Below are 24,779 nucleotides of genomic sequence, written 5' to 3'. Positions count from 1 at the left end.
TCCGACCCACCTAAATTCGTTTTAAAGTGGTCGGTGGCGACTCCAACCCAATCAATTCAAGTCGAAGCCCAATTCTGGGGCCTAACCGAAAGACGGTTCCGACAATACCTAATAAATTTTAAAAAAAATAAGATTTAAATTGACTATTCAAATAAAAGTAACAGGGACATTTTTTGGGATTATGCCGAAAAATGGATGCCAAAGTAGAAAAATCGTAATAGTTTGATGACCAAATAGAAAGATGATAATCGTTTAGTGACTAAATAGAAAGATGATAATCGTTCAGTGACCAATACTATAATGTATCCTAAAATTAATTAAAAGCTTGAAAATCCACCCTCGAAAACATCCCACAAGAGCACGAATAAAGGACAAAGAAAAAGGGGCATCACCGTCATTCGTCAATTCCAAAGGCTTCCTTATAAACCTTCCCAAAAAACTAAAAAAGAAAAACATATATATTTAAGCGGTAAGGGAAAAAAATTAAAATCCGAGGCTTGTTCCTCTTCTTCGTTCGGATTCTACGATAAAATAAACCTAACCGTGGTATTTCCCATCAAATCAGGTAGCTTTTACTACTTTTTCCCGATGTTTTAACGGTTCTGGTTTAATCGTTTTTCATTTTCATTTAAGGGAAAAATGGATGGATCGGGAGGAAGAGGAAGTGGAGTGGATAGTGCATTACCTAATTACAAGCTTGGAAAAACGCTTGGAATTGGTTCGTTCGGAAAGGTTAAAATTGCTGAGCATATTTTGACTGGTCATAAAGTTGCCATTAAGATTCTTAACCGAAGGAAGATCAAGAATATGGAGATGGAGGAGAAAGGTATTTTTTTAATAAAAATTTGATTGTATTCTTTTTTCAATGATTGAGTTTTTTTAGGTTTTGTTTAGTTTATGATGAGGGAAAAAAATTAAGACTGAGGAATATTGTTAATTAGGATGAAAAATTCGTTTTTTTTAAGTTTACGGATAATTAATTTCATTGGTTACAAGTATTTTTCCCTTTTTGTTCTGGGTATTTTTTTTAAGTTTGTCATATTGGAAAATCAAATTTCTTAGGCTCAATTTGGTTATTGTTTTTGTTACTTGTAATTTTGTTTTCTGAAGAAAAAAAAGGAGAATTATTTTGAAAAATCAAGTTTCATACTTCATTATTATTTATTCCTATAGGTTGGAAACAATTCAGTAAGTAAAATTAAGAGGTAACCTTTAATAGCCTTCTCTAATCTTTTTCATGATTTTTTGCATACTGATCTATTCCTTGTAACAGTTAATAGATTTTGGCCTAAATCTCGGAGATTTTATTTTGATTAACTGAGATAAGTATAAGGTAGTATTTATTTAAAGACAACTCTCAACCATTTGACATTGAATGCTCCCTAGCATTCCCCTGGTGCTTGAACCCGATACCTCAAAGAGTAATAACAATTCCTTTACCATCGAGGTGTTTGGTTCGTGCTACTCGGAGATCTTTTAATTATTAATTATGTAAATAAATATATACTATTCCTTACTCATAAAAATACACTAAAAAGTTTTCTCTTTTCCACTTTTAGTTTTCCTTTTTGAGATTTTCTCATTTATTGATTGAAAGAGGCTTACATTTTGGTGCAGTTAGAAGAGAGATTAAAATTTTGAGATTGTTTATGCATCCTCACATCATACGACTCTATGAGGCCATAGAGACTGCAACCGACATTTTTGTGGTTATGGAGTATGTGAAGTCTGGAGAACTCTTTGATTATATTGTAGAGAAAGGAAGATTGCAGGAGGATGAGGCTCGCAACTTTTTTCAGCAGGTCTGATTGGATATTCTGGAGTACTAGTATTTGTGTACATTATGTTTCTCGGAAATTATTAGTATGAAATCTTTGTTTGGATGCCAGATAATTTCTGGGGTGGAGTACTGCCATAGGAATATGGTGGTCCATCGAGACCTTAAGCCGGAAAATTTACTTTTGGATTCAAAATGTAATGTGAAGATTGCTGATTTTGGCTTGAGTAACATAATGAGAGATGGTCATTTTTTGAAGACAAGTTGTGGAAGCCCAAACTATGCTGCGCCAGAGGTAGGAGTTTGTGAATTACAATTAGTGATGACATTATCCAGAGCTAAAGTGGATCTACACTGTTATAGGTCATCTCTGGGAAACTGTATGCTGGACCTGAAGTGGATGTTTGGAGCTGCGGTGTTATATTGTATGCCCTTCTTTGTGGTACCCTTCCTTTTGATGATGAAAACATTCCCAACCTCTTTAAGAAAATCAAGGTAAGATACATCTATTTTCATGTTTGCTTTCTGAGATGTCTCTGTTGGAACTCTGATAAGTCGTTATTTTCAGATTATGATCATTTGATCTTCATGTTGTTTCTCTCCTGTCGATATTCTGAATAACATATTTGACATGTGAGTTTTTTAGAATTAGGTATATCTATTATTTGTCTTATTATTTTTTGGCATATAGATAGATGGTTAGGATCCTACGTTATCTTTAGGAGTAAAACTTTATTTGTAACCTAGTATAAAGAAGTTGTAAAACAGCTTTACAGCCAATTTTTATTATTGTTCTTTGGATTAATAGACTTCAGAAACTAGAGGTTTATTTCAACCCTATGTTTTTCTAAAGTTCCAACTTTTATCTTACATGTTTTTCACCCTTTGATTTGCTACTGTTTTCTCCCTAAACTGCATAATTTGCTTCCAAGTTTGTTTATTTCTTGAATCCTGAAAGTGCTTATAGCTTGGAATTTGCATTATTTGTCCTTCAGGGTGGCATATACACTCTACCAAGCCATTTATCCCCTGGTGCTAGAGATTTAATCCCTCGGATGCTTGTAGTTGACCCAATGAAGAGAATGACCATTCCCGAGATCCGCCAGCATCCATGGTTTCAAGCACATCTTCCAAGATATTTAGCTGTTCCCCCACCAGATTCAATGCAGCAAGCGAAAAAGGTTGATATTTTTTCCCAACTTGAACTCAGTTGTAAGTATATTTATTTAGTTGTAAGTATATTTATTTAGTTGTAAGTATATTTATTTACTGTGATATTGACCCTGAAAAGGATTCGTTTGATGTGAAAATCGACCGTTATGGTTGAATAAATATACCTAGACTGCATGTCCTTGTAAAATTATGAACTCTTGTAAGCTTTTGAATGTGGTTTTCAGACATTTTAATTCCAGAAGCCCGTTTCATGGGAGAAATCCTTCTGAGCACTTGTGCTATTAAGGATAAAACGGGAGACTTGTATTAATCATATTTTTCTTTCTTGTTATTGGACTCGGAAATATGTTTGTTCCAATAAGTTATTTCCTTACTATTACCTATCCCCTAACATCTATCTTTTGGTTGTTGACTCAAGCCTTGCCTAAATGCTTTCTGGATCATATCGTAAGATTTAGCTAACCACTTATTAGTGCCTCAACATTTGAATTCTGATATATCATGTATTTTGATGCTCTGATGCTCTACTTACTGATTGAAATATAATTGCAGATTGATGAGGAGATCCTTCAGGAAGTGATTAGAATGGGGTTTGATCGGAACCATCTGATTGAATCTCTTCGCAACAGAATTCAAAATGAGGTTTGAACTTCTCCAACCCCTTGTTTTCATGATTTTTGGGCAGTTTCTTATTTCATGTATCTTCCAGGGAACCATTGCGTACTACCTACTATTGGACAACCTGTTCCGGGTCTCCAGCGGCTATCTTGGAGCTGAATTTCAGGAAACTGTGGTGCATTTTTTTTATTTGACTTTTTCAATTCATCGCTAACATTGCTGATCTAAAGCTGCCTCATTCATTGAATTAATTACAATTTGAGGGGAAAAAAGAATCTTCAATCATGATCTAAGAGAGTTGACTGATCAGTTACCTATTTCTCTTACTTTACAGTATTATTATTTTAATTTTATTTTGCTGACTTTCATTTAGGGTTGCAATTCTAATTTATTTTTTAATAACTTTTAGGAATCTGGCTTCAACCTCATCCATCCAAATGAACCTACAGTTCCAGCTGTTGGACACCGCCTTGCAGGATATGGTGATTATCAAGCAATGGGTTTAAGGGGACTTGAGAGGAAATGGGCTCTTGGACTTCAAGTTGAGTTTGTGATTTTCAAGTGGTTTTCGCACACAAGTGCTTCTTTTACATTGATACTTACTAGTTGAGGAGATTGACAATTAAGACTAGATTTAGTATGTAGGATGTGTTTTTATTTTTGTAGGACTACTTTTATGTACCTGAGTTTGATATTGTTCTGTTTTTATTTTTGTAGTCTCGTGCCCATCCTCGTGAAATCATGACAGAAGTTCTCAAAGCCCTGCAAGAACTCAACGTGTGTTGGAAGAAGATTGGTCATTACAACATGAAGTGTAGGTGGCTTGCTAATATTCCCAGTCTCAATGAAGGCATGGTTAACAATTCTGTGCACAATAATAACTACTTTGGGGATGAAGCAACCATTGTAGAAAATGACGGTATTACCAAGGCCCCAAATGTTGTCAAGTTCGAAGTGCAGGTAATTTTGGATTGCAATCAGAATTTTTATATGGAAATCAGGTGCTAGGCTTGCTCTGCTATGTTGTAATTATTGAAAGTCCTGATTAAAAGTGCTAACATGTATTTTTGCTGTCATGGATGTTGTCGACAGCTTTATAAAACCCGCGAGGAGAAATATTTGCTGGATCTTCAGAGGGTTCAGGGCCCACAGTTTCTGTTCTTGGATCTCTGTGCTGCATTCCTCACGCAGCTCAGGGTCCTCTAGCGTGAGAAAGTTATATCTCCAAAGACTCTTAAGACTCTTGCTAATGAATCTCCTATAATGCAAGTGAATAAGAATGAGCATATTCTATGTATACAACTCTCTTTCCTTCTTTCTCGGTAGTTTGGAGGAAAGCTTCACCTCTTTGTTTTATAACCCTCCATTTTAGATGGGTAATTGTGGAGGCCAAGGCAATATTAATGTGTGTCCGCAGGTACACAGCTTTGCCTTTAACATAATTAGGTTTCCACAATGTTGTATGGAACTAAAGGGGATTTTTTTTAATGAATTTTCATCAAATTGCTTAGTTAAATACTTAAATGATGTTTTAATTTTCGGTTTTTCAATTATTCGATCTTTGTAAATTTGAACTTGAAATTTGAGTTGATTCGAACAACTAAAGGGAATCAAATCGAAATTTGCTCAACTCAATTGTGCACGGCTTGACAACCAGAAGCATCCGAGTCTGGGTTTGAGGCACTAGCATTCATCATTCCTGAGGTGATGCATCTAGGGGTGCTTAACGAGTTGAGTAGCTCGAATTTAACTCGGTCAAAACTCAGTAAACACTTGATTCGAATTGGCTTGACTCGATGAGTTCGCGAACAATTCGTTAATTTTTTAAAATATATTTTTAGTAATTACTTCAAAAGTATTTCATTCAAAAAATAAATCTAAATAATAATTATTAATTTATTAAAAAAATAAAAAATAATAAGTTAACTAATCTATTATTTTTTATTAAATAATAAAATATTATTAATTGGTAATATTATTTTAATACAAAAAACCCAACCCTAATACCTCGTATAATATTAGTAAATTTTATTTTTAGTTAAAAAAAATAAGGTAAATTTTTTAGTGAGCTTAACGAGCAATGAGTCGAGTTGAGCAACAAATTTTTTTAACGAGCAAGAGTCGAGCATAATTTTAACGAGCTTAACTAGTCGAGTTGAGCAACATATTTTTTAACGAGCAAGAGTCGAGCACTGCCCAACTCATGATCGACTCGCTCGATAAACTCCGATAGATGCATCTCTTGCCATCTAATTATACCTTTAGCATGCATGCACCAAGGGCGGATCAGAAATTTAAATCTGGTAGCTCATCTATCGATAATAAGAGTTTGTTTGTTTTATTCAAAAAAATATTTCATAAAATAAATTACATTTTTTTAGTAAATTAAATTAAAAAAATTGATTTTATACCTCTACAATCTATATTGTTTTATTCAAATTGGTCAATCAATAAATTGAATTTATGTGATTATATTAAAAATATTAAAAATAATAATATTATTATTTTCAAAATATAATAATAATGTAATTATTATTATTTTTAATAAAAATATTATTAATTTATTTATAACTATACAAATTAGTTATTTTTCTCTCAAAATGTATTATTTTTTAATATAGCTACAATATAGATAAGTTTGAAGAAAAAACTTGTGATATTAATATTATTTTAAAATTATACGTACTAATATTTTGAAATGTATAACTTTTTAGAATATTAATATTATTTTATTTAAATAATTAATTATTTTAAAAAATAAAGTTTAGAGTAAAGTTTTGTAAAGACAAGCCTACATTGTATGTCGCAACACACCATTAAAGTAACTTACTGAAACACACCATTAATTAAATTGTCCTTATTAAAGGAATATTAAAAGGATAAATTATATGTTTAATATCTACACTATCATTTTTATTTCATTTTAATACTTAAGCTTTATTTTTTAAAAACATTAATGACAATCCTAATGTGACATGACATTTTAAATTTTTTATTTTTTAATTTCCATATCACATTTTTATTTCTTTATCAATATTTTCAATTAATTAAATGATGACACATGTCACCAACTATGAAGATAAAATAAAAGAAAGTATTTTTGCTTTTAAGATGAATTGAAATTGTCTCTTACATGAAATAAATAACACTCAATCATTGAGTTAAACTAGTAATTTAAGTTAATTTCACCCCATTTTGTATTTAACTTATATAAGAGCATCATCACAAAATTAATATTTTCTTATAAAATTCGAATATGTGGCACTTTAAATTAATGATCGAAAGTTTTTTTCATTCAACTATAATGCAAATCTATTTTTATTATATTAAACTTAATACTTACTTATACCATTATTAAATTAAAGAACAAATTTTCACTTTATTTGGAAATAAAAAACAATTAAATAATTATTTATATATATTATAAAATTTATATTAAATTATTCTAAAAATTATATTTATAATATTATGAAACTATTTTAAAAATTTTATTTAATTTTTAAAATCATATTATTTATTTATTTGAAATAATATTAATTATTTATTTTAAATATTGTTATATTTAAATTATTTATTTAATTTTAAATAATAATGTACGGAACCAAAGTGATAATTGGATACTAAATGTATAATTTAACCTAAATTTAAAATTATTTAAAATTAAATAAATATTTTATAATATTATAAATATATTTTTTATAAATTATTTCATATAAATTTTATAAATTTTATAAAAATATATTATTTTTAAATAAATTAAAAAATTAATATCTTAAATTAATGATGAATAAGTAAGTATTAAGTTCAGTATAATAAAAAAATTCATACTATAATTGAGTGACTAAGCTTTCGATAATTAATTTAAAGTGTCTCATATTTGAATCTTATAATCATAAAAAAATATTGATTTTGTGGTGACATCGTTATATAAGTTAAATACAAAATATGATGAAATTTAACTAAATTACTAGTTTAGTTTAATGGTTTATTGATTTATTTCTCATATATGAGATTCAAGTTTAATTCTAACTTTTTATCCCCGTAATTTGTGACACGGTTGTGGCACATGTCACAATCTAATTGGTTGAATAAAATTAATTAAAAAATACCGACGAATAAAGAAAAAAGTAGTGTAATAATTAAAAATTAGAAAAAATTACATGCTATACCACATAAATATTATTATTAATGGTTTTAAAATATTAAAATTTAGATATTAAAACAAAACAATTGTGATAATTTAAGTGCAAAACAAATAATTTATCATTTTAATATCTATTTAATAAATAATGTATTTTAATACGTCACTTTAATCTTTAATGTTATATTATAATATGTGACACGTACAGTAAAATTTTCCAAATCATTTGAAAAATAATCATAAAACAATTTCAAGCTATTACTTGAAACACTAATCATACTGAACTTGTTCAGCAAACTAAAACAGAACTCCGTAATAACCACAAGCTTATACGTGTCAGGCACATACCTCGAAACTCCCAAAAGTACTCCCACTATCGGCGTGTTTTTATCGTTGTCTACTATACGGAAAAGAAAAACGATAACCATAAACGACCGAAAGCGCTGTCGTCTCGATCGCCTTCGACGTAAAAGGAAAAAGGAGAGTTTCCGAAAGCCACCGTTGAGCATCGATCGTCTTCATCTCAGGTTTCCTCGTACACTCTCTATTTCTTTTTCCATATTTTAGATCAATTATTTAGCTTATTTAATTTTAATTTTACTATTTTTTTCAGTTAAATTTAAGGAGAAGTTTCTTTTGTAAAAAAAAAGAAATTAAAAGATGAGTGAAGTTTTCGAAGGATATGAACGGCAGTATTGTGAGCTATCGGCGAATCTTTCCAAAAAGTGTACGGCTGTTGATGCTCTCTCTGGAGGTTACAATTCAAATCATTTTACATATATACATATAATTTTTTCTTTACTATATTAAGTTAATTTGTTTGATCGGTTCTTTCCTTTGAAATATAGCGTAAGGAATCTGATGTTATTCTCTTTTTCTAATGCTCTGATGACAAATTAGGATTTCTATTTTTCTTTTATAAAAAAACAAAAATAAGATTAGAATGTTTAATTGGGGGATATGAGGATGAAGAAAGGAAGATCCGATCTTCTTTATCTCTACTGTGGTCTTTTAATTTTGATTTCAATCTAATTTGTTAATAATCATGATTTCCCGGTGTCCATTTTCAGCTTAAAGTATTTATTTATTTATTTTTCTCTAAGGTATTGATGTAGATTAGGCAAAGAAATAAACCTATGCGACTTGATTTCTGAACTTTAAGTTGAATATATCTAAGCTAAGAATTTGTATCATATTGGCTTGCTTTGACATAGCCTTATGAGGGCTTTCGATTTTATACTTAGAATCTTTGAATGAATGTATTAGTTGCATGTTTCATGTGATTTTCTGAATCGGCAAAGAAAGTGAGTTTCTGTTAATTGATAAAGGTTATCTTTGTAATGTGTAAACCAAGGCATAAAGCTTTAGTGGCTTAGAGCAATTTTCATGTGAGTCTTCATTTTTCTTTAAGTACCTTTATCTGTACCTATCTGGACATAGTTATAAGGATATGCTCCTTCAAATATATGAAAATATTTTAGATTAAATTAAGCATACTTGTGTCATATACATACCTGTATCACTCATTCGAGTCTGAGTCCAAACAACTTAGGTTTAGAGTACCCTATTCAAGGGAAACAAAAATTTTAAATGCAACTCTACTTGGGAACAGAAAGTTTTAATTTTTTACTCCATTTTAAGAAAAAAAGATTGTGTGGTCAACTTTGCTTCTTATCTTTGATTCGTCAATTTGATAATTCATTAGATGTGTTCGATAAGAAACTTTTCTATTTGTTCAAGAATCATCCTCTATAATGAGCCAATTGTTCTTCAAATTTGTAACCCCCTAAACCCGGCCTATGCATTTCGACTAAGTCTAGTGGATCACATTCATAATTCTTAAAGACATTTTTCCGAAACCGTTATTCTATCAACGAAAAATCATATTTATAAATGACATTTATGAAATTATAATAAATTATATTATAAAAAAACCAACTCATAATTATGAGAAAAATAACAATTTAATTAAAACATGTCTTTAAAAATCCAAATTACAATAAATGGATATAAATTAGCAAAAGAAGTACTCATTATAAAATCCAATACTTTTAAAATAAGGTCTATGTTACCATAATAGAGTCAACTTAAAAGATAAAACATTACAATACGATATACTTCAAGAGATATGTTGATCCTCCTAGTGCTTGATCTGAGTATCTAACCAACAGTATCTGAAAGGGGAAAATATTTTCGAAAAGTGAGCTAGGCTCAGTGTGTCCCAATAGTACAATAAAATCATAATAGGTACAGTAATTGAGTAATAGTTCAGAAATTTATCATCAAACCATAATGAAGTTTAACTTTTGAAACTCGTAATTTTAAACCCTTCTCCTGTACACCATCCGCAATTCCCCAGAACTGCGTCCATAGGGCTTACCTTAAGCACACAGCAGAAAGAAAGCCAACCTATAGATAGGCTTTGAGGCCTGTATCCTTAAGTCCGTAAGTCCATAGGGCTAACCCTAAGCACACAGCAAAGGGGGCCAACCTAATGAAGCATCTTGAGGCCCGTGGGCCTACCCAATAGTCACATTAGGTCCATAAGGTTTACCAGCGTGATCAAAGCTGTACCTCTGTAATGCAATCCAACCCAAAATCAGTATTTCAAAAATACTATTTATGCAGTAAGCATAATTTTCATAATTTCATAATCAATATTATCATATACCAATGAAAACCAATCATATATCAGTCATATTCCATAAACCATCACCAGTAAATAGGTGGATTAATAAAACATTAAACCATAGCTTTCAATGTACCATATTTCAAAAACATATAAAACAATCAAGTAGTACACAGGGAACACACTTCAACAATAGGTTCAAATAGTAGATCTAGTGATTGCTGGCCTCGTCACGCTCTGCTACTGTTTTCGAACCTAATCCATAATAACACTATATTACTAATGGTAACAAAATTAATTTCTGAAATCATAAAATTTACGGGTATTACAGGTGAATACTGGCACACGCGGCTTAACTGATCTAGAGGAGATGGGTCGAGCTGTCGAACGGTCAGGAGCGTCTCATGTACCTTCAAACATTAATAATTTATCAGTCTCAAGTCTTACTCAACCATTCAAAGCTTAAACTCTTTAGTACATAAGCATTTTTCGGATTTGACTATCAATTTGAAGGCTTTCGAGTCTGAATTTGATCAAACGGAGTGCGGAATCGAAATCAGGGCGTCGAACAACATAAAGTATGACTTTTCGAAAATTCAAATTCTTTGTCAAAATCAAAGTCAACGAGTTTGACTGATGATTTGGAGGCCTTCGGGTTCGAATTTGGAAAAACGGACTTCGGAAACGGATTTGACACGTCGAAAAATGTCAGAATAGGTATTCTCGAACAAAATCAAAGGTCGTTTAATGGCCGTTTAAAGCCAGTCAAAGTTATGGTCAAAGGGGTTTAATAGTCCACATTCGAAAATTCCCAAAATGTCACCTTTTTCAAAATAATTCTTTGAATGTCACATTTTTCAAAATAATTTCCAAAATGTCACCTTTTTCAAAATAATTCCCAGAATGTCACCTTTTTCAAAATAATTCTCAGAATGTCACTGAGTCGGGTCAGGTCAACGGTCGGGTCGGGTAAACGGGTCGGGTTAGACCGGTCAACCCGGTTCAGACCGGTTTGGACCGGTCAAATCGGTCACAACATCACCCAGCCATTCGCATCTTTCCCCACGCGCAGAGGCGGCGCGTGGGACCTCCTCCGGTCTCCAAAAATTCCTGCAAAAATTTCCAAAAATTATTTTAAGCGATTTTGAGTCACTTACCAACCTCGGTTCAAATTTTTGAACGGTGGAGAGTTCGATTTCAACTCGGAACGACACTAGGAACACGATTGTTCGGGAGGTGTCGAAAACCGATCAACGATCGGAGATGAATTTAAGATTTTCCCGGCGGTAGTGCTAAAAAAAGTCGATATTTTGACTCGAAATTCACGGCGTTTGGCAGCATTTCGCTAAAATTGGTTTACTGGGTTTTGTTCACGAGTCGACGATGAACACGATGGTGGTTACAATTTTACTATTGGAAGTCTGACGGCGTCGGAATTGAGTTTGAAAGTAGAGGTACGGGAGGAAGAAAGTTTTTGTAAATAAAGCATGTGTTTTCTGATTTCAATCAGAAAACACACTTATAATACAAGCCTGCCGACACTCCTTGGAGGAATTCAGGGCTTGGTCCCTGAATTTCCTTCAACTTCTAAAATGACATATAAGTTTTGAAAACTTTTAATTTAGTCACCAAATTTCACCAAATTACATCGATTTAAATAAATTTTTTTTCGGGTTGTTACAATTCTCCCCCTCTACAAGAAATTTCGTCCTCGAAATTTACCTTATGAGAATAGTTGAGGAAACTGAGCCTCCATTGACTCTAATGTCTCCCAAGTAGCTTCAGAGGGGCCTCGGTTACTCCATTAAACTTTTACCATTGGGATACGTCTATTCCGAAGAACTCGCTCATCACTTTCCAAGATCTGAATGAGCTCCTCTTCATATGACAAATCAGGTCTCAACTCTACCTCTTCAACCTGAATGATTTGACCTGGATCTGGATGATATCGCCTCAACATTGATACATGAAAGACATCATGAATACGATTGAGCTCAGGAGGCAATTCAAGCTGATATGCAACAGGTCCTAACCTCTTCAAAATACGAAATGGTCCAATAAATCTTGGACTCAATTTACCTTACGCCCGAATCTCAATACTTTCTGCCAGGGCGATACTTTTAAAAAGACCTGATCTCCAACTTCAAACTGAATATCTTTCCTCTTTTGATCTGCATAAGACTTCTGTCTATCAAATGCCTCTTTCAGACGGTCACGAATTAATCTAATTGTGTCTTCCGTCTCGCGTATTAACTTAGGTCCCAACGTCTTTCTTTCACGCAACTCATTCCAACAAATCGGAGTGCGACATTTACGCCCATAGAGTGCTTCGTAGGGTGCCACCATACGAATGCTGGTCTGATAACTGTTATTGTAAGCAAATTCAGTCAATGGCAAAAAGTTCTCCCAGCTACCATGAAAATCAATTACGCAACCCCGCAACATATCCTCCAGAATCTAAATCACTCTCTCAGATTGACCATCAGTTTGTGGGTGAAAGGATGTACTATAATCCAATCTTGTTCCCAAAGCTGTATATAGCGCCTTCCAAAATCTCGAAGTAAATCTCGGATCTCGATCAGAAATAATAGACAATGGAACACCATGCAATCTAATAATCTCCGAAATATACAATCTCGCCAGCATGTCCAAAGTATAATATACCCGCACAGGAATGAAGTGAGCTGACTTTGTAAGTCTGTCCACAATCACCCACACTGAATCCTTTTTCGAAGGAGTCATAGGTAATCCGGTAACAAAATCCATAGTAATACGCTCTTATTTCCATTCAGGAATCTTGATAGGCTATAACAAACCTGATGGATGTTGATGCTCTGCTTTAACTTGCTGACAAGTCAAACACCTAGCCACAAAATCCGATATGTCCTTCATACCGACCCAATGATACATCTCCCTCAAATTCTGGTACATCTTTTCTCCACCGGGGTGCATAGCATATGGACTACTGTGAGCCTCATTAAGAATAATCTGCCTCAACTCAGCATCATTAGGTACACAATATCGACCCTTAAAGCATAAAATTTCATCCTGATCAAGGGCGTAATCTGAGCTTGTCTCCTGCTCTACTTGCTCAAAGAGGGATATCAAGGAGCTATCAAGGGGCTGCTTAACTTTAATTTCATCAACCAAAGTCGGCTTAACTTGTAATTTTGCTAACAATGTGCCATCGTCATATAAATTCATCCTGGCTATTAAAGACCTCAACTCCGATACCGCCTTTCGACTCAAAGAATCCGCCACGATGTTAGCTTTACCAGGGTGATAATCAATCACGCAATCATAATCCTTTAGAAGCTCTAGCCAGCGTCGTTGTCTCAAATTAATCTCCTTCTGGGTCAGAAGATACTTTAAGCTCTTATGATCAGTGAAAATATAACACTTCTTTCCGTAAAGATAGTGTCTCCAAATCTTCAAGGCAAAAATCACTGTTGCTAACTCCAAATCATGAGTTGGATAATTACACTCATATGGTCGCAGTTGACGGGACGCATAAGCCACCACCTTACCTTTCTGCATTAGAACACAACCAAGTCCTGAGTGTGAAGCATCACTATACACTGTAAAATCCTTCCCGGACACTGGTTGAATCAACACTGGCGCTCGAGTTAAAATCACCTTTAATTTCTCAAAGCTCTCATGTTGTGTTTCTCCCCAGTCAAACGACACGTTCTTCCTTAACAGCTTTGTCAAAGGAGCAGCAATGATCGAGAAACCCTCGATAAAACGTCGATAATATCCGGCCAAGCCCAAGAAACTGCAGATCTCAGAGACGTTCTTGGGTCGTTTCCAATTCACAATAGCCTCGATCTTGCTTGGATCGACCTGAATACATCGCGCAGAAATAATGTGCCCAAAAAATGACACTTCTTGAAGCCAAAACTCACACTTGCTTAGTTTGGCATATAGACGACGCTCTCTCAAGGTTCGCAGAACGATCTTCAAATGCTCGTCATGCTCTGCTTCCGTCCGAGAATATACCAGAATATCATCAATAAAGACAACCACAAATTGATCCAAATATGGCCGGAACACACGATTCATCAAATCCATAAAAGCTGCGGGAGCGTTCGTCAAACCAAAAGGTTACTAAGAATTCATAATGACCATATCTAGTGTGAATGACCGTTTTTGCAACATCGAAGCCCTTAACTTTCAATTGGTAATACCCCGAACGAAGATCAATCTTAGAGAATACAGTAGCTCCTCGCAACTGATCAAATAAGTCGTCAATCCTGGGTAATGGGTACTTATTCTTGACCGTCATCTTGTTCAACTTCTGATAGTCAATACATAGCCTTAGCGCATCCTTCTTTTTCACAAACAAAACTGGAGCTCCCCATGGTGAGGTACTATGCCGAATAAATCCTCGATCGAATAATTCTTGCAATTAGACCTTCAACTCCTTAAGTTCATTTGGAGCCATGCGATAAGGTGCCATAGAAATAGGTGAAGATCCCGGATAAGTCTCAATCTCAAACTCTACCTCTCTATCAGGTGGTAACCCAGGCAACTCCTCCGGAAAAACATCAGGAAACTCGCTAACTGTACGAATCTCCTCGATCGTGGACAAGGAACCTTTAGTGTTCAAAATAAAGGCAATGAAAGTCTCATATCCCTTCCTGATCATACGATCAATTTCCATAGCTGAAACAATATTGGAGAGATAGCCACGTCGTTCTCCAATTAACACAACAGTCCGACCATCTGAAGTCTTCAGAGTAGCTCGCTTGTATTCGCAATCCAGATTAACCTTGTGTTTTTTCAACCAATCCATCCCAAGAATTAGATCAAACTCCTCTAAATAAAGCTCCATAAGATCAGCGAGAAAAATTTCTCCCTGAACCTTCAGAGGACAACGCCGAAATACTTTATCCACTAATACTGCCTGTCCTACTGGACTCGTAACCGTAATAGTATTATCAGAGTTCTCGATCGGAATCTGAAGGTTTCGAGATACTGAACTCTATACATATGAGTGGGTGGAGCCATTGTCCAGTAATGCAAAGTATGGAATAGAATATATAGTAAATGTACCTGCAATAACATCAGGCTCATCTCTGTCATCCCGACGTCTAGTGGCATAAACCAACGCTGGCTGTCTAGCCTCAGAAACTATTGGCTCTCTATTCAGCTGAGGTCGGGCTCTACTATTTGTTCTGGATGTTGATCCGGAAGGTCTTCCCTGACTACGACCTCTGGCTGGAGTCTGAACTGATGCCTGGGAACGCGCAGGAGTCTGGTTAGTTGTCCTCTCAGATGAAACTAACTGCGGGCAATCCCTCCGGAAATGACCACTGTATCCACACTGGTAACAAAGTCCCATCTTCTTACTACATTCTCCTCTGCGTCGAATACCACAATACTCACATAGGGGCCCATAATAAAACGACGAGGAACCACCTCGACTTACAACTAAAGGTGAAGATATTGCAGGCCTAGAACTGGTATTGCTTCTCAAAGGACCTGAAGTACGAGTCTTCTTTCCAGGACGTGCAGAGAACTCGTTCGGACCAGAAAATTTCCCAGGCCGCTCTCGATCAACACGATATCTTGCTGGAGTTAAGGTCTCTACCTCCTCACCATCTTTCACTTTGCCCACTAGCACATCAAAAATCTCATCTTGATGGGTAACAACCTGCCTACGTAGCTCATATCTGAGTCCGAGAGCAAATTTACGGCATCGATCTCTCTCAGTAGGTACCATACTGAATCCATACTTTAGCAACTTCAAGAACTCGATCTCATATTTAAAAACGGTCATGTCTCCCTAAACCAGGTCCTGGAACTGCTGTCGCCTCTGAGCTAAGTAACGCTCTCCCAGAAAACGGCTCCTAAAGCGTTCCTTAAAGAAATCCCAAGTCAGACGATCAGCCGAAACACTACTGACTCCCACCAGGTGTGGGCATTGCCATCTAACATCGCCACTGCACCTAGATATCTCTTAGTTGGATCCAATCCTAACTGATCCATACGTCTTTCTATATCCTGGAGTCAATCTTCCGCTTCAGTAGGAGGTCCATCAATCTGTCCTCCAAAAGTTTTGACTCCATTGGCAATCAGAGTCCGAGAAATAGGCACCTCGGATCCAACACCAGCAGCTCTGACCGCTCCTTGAATCAACTATAGAAATTGTCTACCAAAATTCTCATCAGGTGCAACTCTGGTAGAATCAGGCTCAATATCAGTCGCTCCTATGATCGGTGTAGTCATGCCAATACCAACGGCAGGAGGCAAATTCGTCGGGGTCGCAGGAGCAAGATTACCTGTCGGAGGTGGGGGATCTACTCGAATCTCATCGATTGGGTCTACAAATCTAGTCATTCGACCTCGTCCACGGCTAGTTCGACGTCCACGTCTGGCACTCATTTTGGTAGATCTCTAGTTTACTACAGAAGATAAAACTCAGGGTTAGATAAGCACTTGGAGTATCTAACACAATTAAAACCGTAAAAATTTTGAGACATGGCCTTAGCAACTTATTTTGTAAAATGTTTCAAAACCGTATTTTCAATTTGAACTCATACACAGTCCGAGGTTTAAAAACCAAAAGCTCTGATACCAATTAAATGTAATCCCCTAAACCCGGCCTATGCATTTCGACTAAGTCTAGTGGATCACATTCATGATTCTTAAAGACATTTTTCCGAAACCGTTATTCTATCAACGAAAAATCATATTTATAAATGACATTTATGAAATTATAATAAATTATACTATAAAAAAACCAACTCATAATTATGAGAAAAATAACAATTTAATTAAAACATGTATTTAAAAATCCAAATTACAATAAATGGATATAAATTAGCAAAAGGTGTACTCATTATAAAATCCAATACTTTTAAAATAAGTTCCATGTTACCATAATAGAGTCAACTTAAAAGATAAAACATTACAATACGATATACTTCAAGAGATATGTTGATCCTCCAAGTGCTTGATCCGAGTATCTAACCAACAGTATTTGAAAGGGGAAAAATATTTTCGAAAAGTGAGCTAGGCTCAGTGTGTCCCAATAGTACAATAAAATCATAGTAGGTACAGTAATTGAATAATAGTTCAGAAATTCATCATCAAACCATAATGAAGTTTAACTTTTGAAACTCGTAATTTTAAACCCTTTTCCTGTACACCATCCGCAATTCCTCAGAACTGCGTCTATAGGGCTTACCTTAAGCACGCAACAGAAAGGAAGCCAACATAAAGATAGGTTTTGAGGCCTGTATCCTTAAGTCCGTAAGCCCGTAGGGCTTACCCTAAGCACAAAGCAAAGAAGGCCAACCTAATGAAGCATCTTGAGGCTCGTGGGCCTACCCAAGAGTCACATTAGGTCCATAAGGTTTACCAGCGTGAGCGTGATCAAAGCTGTATCTCCGAAATGCAATCCAACCCAAAATCAGTATTTCAAAAATACTATTTATGCAGTAAGCATAATTTCCATAATTTCATAATCAATATTATCATATACCAATGAAAACCAATCATATATCAGTCATATTCCATAAACCATCACCAGTAAATTGGTGGATTAATAAAACATTAAACCATAGCTTTCAATGTACCATATTTCAAAACATATAAAACAATCAAGTAGTACACAGGGAACACACCTCGACAATAGGTTCAACTAATAGATCTAGTGATTGCTGGCCTCGCCACGCTCTGTTACTGTTTTCGAACCTAATCCATAATAACACTATATTACTAATGGGTAACAAAATTAATTTCTGAAATCATAAAATTTACGGGTCTTACGGGTGAATACTGGCACACGCGGCTTAACTGATCTAGAGGAGCTGGGTCGAGCTGTCGAACGGTCAGAAGAGTCTCATGTACCTTCAAATATTAATAATTTATCAGTCCCAAGTCTTACTCAACCATTCAAAGCTTAAACTCCTTAGTACATAAGCATTTTTCGGATTTGACTATCAATTGGAAGGCTTTCGAGTCTGAATTTGATCAAACGGAGTGCGGAATCGGAATCAGGGCGTTGAACAACATAAAGTATGACTTTTCGAAAATTTAAATTCTTGGTCAAAATCAAAGTCAACGGGTTTGACTGATGATTTGAAGGCCTTCGGGTTCGAATTTGGAAAAACAGACTTCGAAAACGGATTTGGAACGTCGAAAAATATCAGAATAAGTATACTTAAACAAAATAAAAGGTCGTTTAATGGCCGTTTAATGTCGATCAAAGTTATGGTCAAAGGGGTTCAATAGTCCACATTCGAAAATTCTCAAAATGTCACATTTTTCAAAATAATTCTCAGAATGTCACATTTTTTAAAAATAATTCCATAAATTTCACCTTTTTTTCAAAATAATTCTCAGAATATCACATTTTTTCAAAATAATTCCCAGAATATCACATTTTTTCAAAATAATTCCTAGAATGTCACATTTTTTCAAAATAATTCCCAAAATGTCACCTTTTTCAAAATAATTCTCAGAATGTCACTGTATCGGGTCGGGTCAACGTGTCGGGTCAAACCGGTCAACCCGGTTCAGACCGATTTGGACCGGTCAAACCAGTCACAACATCACCCATCCATTCGCATCTTTCCCCACGCGCAGGGGCGGCGCGTGGGGGCGCGTGAGACCTCCTCTGGTCTTCAAAAATTTCCAAAAATTATTTTAAGCGATTTTGAATCACTTACCAACATTGGTTCAAATTTTTGAACGGTGGAGAGCTCGATTTCAACTCAGCTGAATCTTTGATCGCTCCACCTCCCACACGCGCCGCCGCTTACGGAGACAAGGACGACACCTTCGGACTTGGAACGACACCAGGAACACGATGGTGCGGGAGGTGTCGAAAATCGATTAACGATCGGAGATGAATTTAAGATTTTCCCGGCGGTGGTGCTAAAAAAACGTCGATACTATGACTCGAAATTCACGGCGTTTGGCAGCGTTTCGCTAAAATTGGTTTACTGGGTTTTGTTCACGGGTCGAAGATGAACACGATGGTAGTTTCAATTTTATGATTAGAAGTCGGACGACGTCGGAATTGAGCTTGAAAGTAGAGGTACGGGAGGAAGAAAGTTTTTGTAAATAAAACATGTGTTTTCTGTTTTCAATCAGAAAACACACTTATAATACAAGACTGTCGACACTCATTGGAAGAATTCAGAGCTTGATCCCTGAATTTTCTTCAACTTCTAAAATGGCTTATAAGTTTTGAAAACTTTTAATTTAGTCACCAAATTACACCGATTTAAATATTTTTTTTCGGGTTGTTACAAAATTTCATAATTGTTTTCTTATGTGCAGAGCAGAAGAAACAAAAACTTTCTGATATAAGAGCTGGGTTGGAAAATGCAGAAGCTCTGGTATCTGGTTCACTGCCTGTTTCAAATAATCCTTTTTTAGCTTTTCTGTTGTTTTGGGTGAACCTGATGCTGCTATCTTCTTTCTCAGATTCGTAAGATGGACCTTGAGGCTAGAAATTTGCAGCCAAATGTTAAGGCTGTACTTCTTGCTAAGTTAAGGGAATATAAATCAGATCTTAACAATGTGAAAAGTGAAGTTAAAAGAATTGCATCTGGTAATTTGAACGCAGCTGCTCGAGATGAGTTGCTGGAGTCTGGAATGGCTGATACCCTCACGGTATGTTTTGGTTCTTCTTACCTGCCTTTTAAAATTCTGGAGTTTTATCACGGGTCTGCTTTATTTCCAATTAACTTTTGATTTCTTATGTAACCCATGACCATATGATAGGCATCAGCTGATCAAAGATCAAGATTAATGACGACCACAGAGCGTTTGAATCAGAGCAGTGGCAGAATTAAGGATAGCAGAAGAACCATGATAGAAACAGAAGAGCTTGGGGTTTCAATTCTTCAGGATTTGCATTCACAACGACAGGCTCTCTTACACGCCAATAACACGGTACCTATGCTCCTTTTCACTTTACCTTTCTCATATCTTAGTTGTAATTTGATTAAATCTCGCTATACCAAAAGCATATACAATAGTTGGACTTCAAATTCTCCCATCTTAAGATATAATGGTTAGTTGCAAACCTTTCCAATTGCAAGAACATGCTATGACGAAGGCTTATGTGGTAACTTTTTTTTTTTATAGAAGGGCTTATGTGGTAACTAGACTTGAAAATTTTGAAATTTTTCGGCCATGTTTCCGTTTCTATTGCAGCTTCATGGAGTAGATGTCAACATTGGCAAGAGCAAGAGAATCATGACAGCTATGTCAAGGAGGATGAGCAGGAACAAGTGGATCATTGGCATCATTATTGCGGTCCTTGTCATTGCTATTGCCCTTGTTTTGTACTTCAAACTTATTAAGTAGTCAATTATTTGTATCTCTTCGCCCTCTTGGATCTATTTTGGTTTGTGGGTTTCTTCTGTGAGACATTTTTATTGTCCATTTTGAGTGCCAATAAAAATATATGCTTTCATTAATTCAAAAGACATCGCATCTTCGTTTTCATCAATTCTCCCGACTTGCTATTGTGATCGTCTGTAAGTTATCATTTTCTGTTTTCTTTTGATGGATTTGGCTTGGGATAGTCTAAATGTACCAAGTGTTTTACTAAACATACCAATTCTTTTAATAAAATAATAAAAAAGGAATGCTTTGTCAGCATTTGGACAGCAACTCACCTTTTTCTATGTTTCACGTGCGTTGAACTCAACGTACCCAACCGCCTCCCATTCATTCCAACCGGATCTTGCACAATATATATTTTCATAAATTAAATATTATAAAACATTATTACAGATAATTTTTAGCTCTATTTTTTATTCATTATATCGGATTTCAATCTTTAATTCCAATTAAAGAAATCAATATTATTTATAACATTGATAATTTAAATTAGGATAAGTCTACAACGTATGTTGTAGACCACTATATATTATTAAAGCGACATATTAAAATATATTATTAACTAAAATGTTCTTATTAAGTAAATAATAAATTATACGTGTAGTATTTACGCTATTATTTAATTATACATACATGTATAAAAAATAAATATTAAAACATTCATTGATAAATATCAAATTATTTTAAAAGTTTCGATGTTTGAATAGTTTTATATTTATATTGTAAATTATTTACGTAATTGCCCACGACTCCCTTGGTAGGTCGTAAGCAGACTTCTTTGTCGGCTACGATTTGTCGAGCGGTTGATATCAGCGGTAGGGATGGACATGGGTCGGATAGGGTGGTCCAACCAAACCTGAACTTTGTCCTTAAAAAAATCTGACACGATCCGAACCCAATTTTTTAAAAAAAAGCCCGACCCGATAGTTTGAATTAAATTTGTCCAAATATGATTTGAATCAAACATCAATCTAGTTTTAATCTGGTAATTAAATTAAATCAATGAATATTTGATTTTTATTATTATATATTTTAGTAAAATGATAGTGAAATGATAGTAACATGATAAACAAAGTCAGCAACAAAACGCCACGTGTAGTCTAGTAGGGCCTGTGAAAATAAAACTGAAAAAGAGTTAGTCCACTAATTGTTGTTTTCAACATGACTAAATTTTTTATTATTTTTTCGGTAGGTTTAGTAGTACCCTTTGGCTTAACACGCTTAGCTATTTTTATACGAACTTTTATGTATGAATAACTGACTTACATAAATTTTGAAATAAGTTCGTATTCCTATGGGGCGTAGTATATTATTTTCCTATGGGGCGTTAATTAGTATATTATTTATCTTCTGCCGCGTTGAGCTTTTACTTTTTTTATATGTTTTTCTCTCTCACATGTATCGTTTTTATCTCTGATTTTTTTTTTTTTACTTTCACTATTAAATTTTAGTTTGGGGTTTAACTGGAGCATTGTTAAATCATTAATAGCGTAATTAATTTTTCTCGTGAATTTTAATTTATGTATTAATTTTGTCACTAGATTTAAAATGTTCCAGTTTTAAGTACCGAATATTAATTTGTGTATTAATTTGATCTTCAAAAAAGAAATTCTTTTGACCATTGTTATGGGTCAATTAATATTTATTATCTATTGTCATCTGTGTCAAGATTGATATTTTGTATTTTAATTTTTTTCTTCCCAAACTTCTTTTATACAAAATTCATTTAAGATTAACGAAGATTTATTTAGAGCTTTATTGTTTTAATGCTTTACTCTATTATATATTCTAATAATGAGAATAGTTTTAAAATATGTTGTTTGCCTTTCTGAAATAATATTTTTCACTTTCGAATTTTTGAACAAACATTTCAAAACCTTCAAATTTTAAAAAACTCTCAAAATTCCAAAAATAGTAGATGGTTTATTTAATTTCGTGAATTTTAAAAAATTTTGAAAAAAAATAAATCGATAAAATAAGTAAATATTCTCAAAATTTCAAAAATAGTAGATGTCTTATTTAATTTCGTGAATTTTGAAAAAAAAATTAAATCTATAAAGTAAATAAAGATGCTAAGACAAATCGGTTAGTATCTGGGTATTTACAAAATACACTAGAAAATGACGATTTTCGATGAAAACTAAATAAAATTAAATTTAAAAATAAAAAATAGCTTATCTCAATTTAAGATAATTATCATAAAATTATTTTATGTACTTTTTAATAATTTAAGATAATAATAATAAATTATTTGTTAGAATTCATTTAATTTATTAATAACAAATACATTGTACAACCGAATCATTTGAAGAGAATAACATTCTATTTAAACATTGAATTAAATAAATTCAAAAAATATACTTCTATTAAAGAAAAATGGTTAAAATACACCTTTACCTCTAAAGTATTCTATTAGCACTGAATTATCTTTATAGTATATTTTAAAACGTTTTACTCCTTAAAGTTTCAAACATGACCCCATTTACAAATCGTTAACTCTATTAAAATAAAAAAAATCAATGGCCAATCAAAATACATAACGTCACGTCTTCCTTTAGTTTTTCTTTTTTTATCTGAATAAATAAAAATTAATTAAAATAAATAAATAAATAACATACCAGAACTACCCCTCTTCCCCCAACCCCACCACACTTCTACCTTCTTTTTCCCATGTCCACCGTCAGATGCTCAATATCAGTCCTCTCCTTCCCGTAAGTTTTCTGCAAAAAGGAAGGACAAAATAAAGTCGCCCTTGCCATAAGTTTCGAAACCTTTTCGGAGCTACCCAGATAAGAACTATCCACCAAGTTCATGTATGATTTCGAAGCATTCCTTGAACTGATCTGCAATCATAAAGAATAAAACAATGTCAAAAAACAGAAATCTAAATAATTTTTGACATAAACGAGGTATACATATACCTTGTCATATTTCTTCATGATTGAGCTGGTTTATGTTCCTTGAACTTATAAACAACCATTGGTTTTTCAATGTTTTGAGCTTCAATATCTTGCTTCGCAGTATCTTTCTTATCATCGTGCACGGTCGACCCTTCTTCGATGATCTCCATGTGCTCAACCGATATTCCTACAAATCAACAATCAAAGGCTAATTCATAAAGAAATTCACTTCCCTGAGTTTTAATTTTTAGTACTTGTCTACTTACTACCGCTTGCTCTAGAACCGGCCGGAGTTGAAGCCGCGAGCATGGCGGTTGATGCTGCTACAGACGAGGCGAGGCGAGTCATGTCGTCGAACAGGTCTTGCCACGACCATCCTTGAGGATTCTCCACTTTGATTCTAAAAGCAATCAAAGTAGGGTATGGGAAAAGAAGGCTCTGACGGTGGAGGTGTGGTGGGGTTAGGGAAAGAGTGGTAATTTTTGCATGTTATTTATTTTATTTTTTAATTAATTTTCATTTATTAAGATAAATAAAATAAAAATTGAAGGACGACATTTTTTGTTTAGATTGGTCTCTAATTTTTTTTTTTGAATTAAAAGAAAGCTTAAGACAGAAGTCTAAGCATGGCTAGTGACATGATCGTGCTGGGCAATGACTGCTTCTAATCGAAGAAGGTCAACAATCTCATCTTAAGGTAGTCAAAACGAATCAAACTGAAGTGATTACAGGGGCAAGGTTTTCCATCTTATCTGCAATCCTGATCCCATTCCTGCTTATTCATTGGACTTTTGTTATCCAACATCCAAGCCGTCGTTGCTTCAGAATTGCGTGCAATAAAGGAATGTGACTGTTAATGACAACACTATCTTCGACCAGCTTGACTGCTCTGCTGCAGTCATATTGTATCAATAATCTAAAAACCCAAAAACTCCTTGCAATGAGTAAACCTTCGTAGATGCTCCAGAGTTCTGCGTGAAGGACAGATGTTGTCCCTATATTTTTTGTAAAACCTGTAATCCAGTCACTAGTGGAGTTGCAAAGCACACCACCAATCGAACCTCGCCCATCAAGTGTCGCAACTGCACCATCTGTGTTTAAACACATCCATCCCCGGGGTGGCGGAGACCACGTTGAAGCGGCCACATGTTGTCTCGGGCGTTCAGTAATAGA

General features: G+C 34.4%; 2 protein-coding genes and 1 long non-coding RNA gene across 3 annotated transcripts; 2 read left to right on the top strand and 1 right to left on the bottom strand.

Annotated features, from left to right (window-relative positions):
* The first annotated feature begins 474 nt into the window (after positions 1 to 474).
* Positions 475 to 5,040, top strand: LOC120130597 (SNF1-related protein kinase catalytic subunit alpha KIN10-like). Its single transcript, XM_039147808.1, has 11 exons — positions 475 to 565; positions 633 to 826; positions 1,618 to 1,802; positions 1,890 to 2,072; positions 2,141 to 2,272; positions 2,773 to 2,958; positions 3,503 to 3,592; positions 3,660 to 3,743; positions 3,978 to 4,109; positions 4,286 to 4,528; positions 4,661 to 5,040. Exons 2-11 carry the CDS (start codon positions 640 to 642, stop codon positions 4,772 to 4,774), a joined length of 1,536 nt encoding a protein of 511 aa, XP_039003739.1. The 5' UTR covers positions 475 to 565; positions 633 to 639; the 3' UTR covers positions 4,775 to 5,040.
* A 3,173-nt stretch (positions 5,041 to 8,213) lies between these two features.
* Positions 8,214 to 20,713, top strand: LOC120130753 (vesicle transport v-SNARE 13-like). Its single transcript, XM_039147912.1, has 6 exons — positions 8,214 to 8,236; positions 8,323 to 8,463; positions 19,633 to 19,691; positions 19,780 to 19,968; positions 20,080 to 20,250; positions 20,515 to 20,713. Exons 2-6 carry the CDS (start codon positions 8,370 to 8,372, stop codon positions 20,665 to 20,667), a joined length of 666 nt encoding a protein of 221 aa, XP_039003843.1. The 5' UTR covers positions 8,214 to 8,236; positions 8,323 to 8,369; the 3' UTR covers positions 20,668 to 20,713.
* A 2,479-nt stretch (positions 20,714 to 23,192) lies between these two features.
* Positions 23,193 to 24,057, bottom strand: LOC120130870. The gene is made up of 3 exons (XR_005516871.1): positions 23,873 to 24,057; positions 23,628 to 23,793; positions 23,193 to 23,549 (listed from the first exon to the last, which is right to left on the bottom strand). It is a non-coding gene; the product is annotated as an uncharacterized LOC120130870 (long non-coding RNA).
* Positions 24,058 to 24,779: the final 722 nt, after the last annotated feature.

This window comes from Hibiscus syriacus, unplaced genomic scaffold (assembly GCF_006381635.1).
Source record: "Hibiscus syriacus cultivar Baekdansim isolate YM2019G1 unplaced genomic scaffold, ASM638163v2 tig00110548_pilon, whole genome shotgun sequence".
Classification (NCBI taxonomy): Eukaryota; Viridiplantae; Streptophyta; class Magnoliopsida; order Malvales; family Malvaceae; genus Hibiscus; species Hibiscus syriacus.
The sequence above is the reverse complement of the archived record's forward strand: the minus strand, read 5'-3'. Positions and strand labels throughout refer to the sequence as shown.

Bases quoted from the DNA above. Each gene is read 5' to 3' on its own strand.
- LOC120130597 (XM_039147808.1), top strand. From the start codon at position 640: ATGGATGGATCGGGAGGAAGAGGAAGTGGAGTGGATAGTGCATTACCT. The intron at 1,803-1,889 runs GTCTGATTGGAT...TTTGGATGCCAG, and splicing joins CTCGCAACTTTTTTCAGCAG to ATAATTTCTGGGGTGGAGTA. The intron at 2,959-3,502 runs GTTGATATTTTT...ATATAATTGCAG, and splicing joins CAATGCAGCAAGCGAAAAAG to ATTGATGAGGAGATCCTTCA.
- LOC120130753 (XM_039147912.1), top strand. From the start codon at position 8,370: ATGAGTGAAGTTTTCGAAGGATATGAACGGCAGTATTGTGAGCTATCG. The intron at 8,464-19,632 runs GTTACAATTCAA...TCTTATGTGCAG, and splicing joins TGTTGATGCTCTCTCTGGAG to AGCAGAAGAAACAAAAACTT. The intron at 19,969-20,079 runs GTATGTTTTGGT...ACCATATGATAG, and splicing joins GAATGGCTGATACCCTCACG to GCATCAGCTGATCAAAGATC.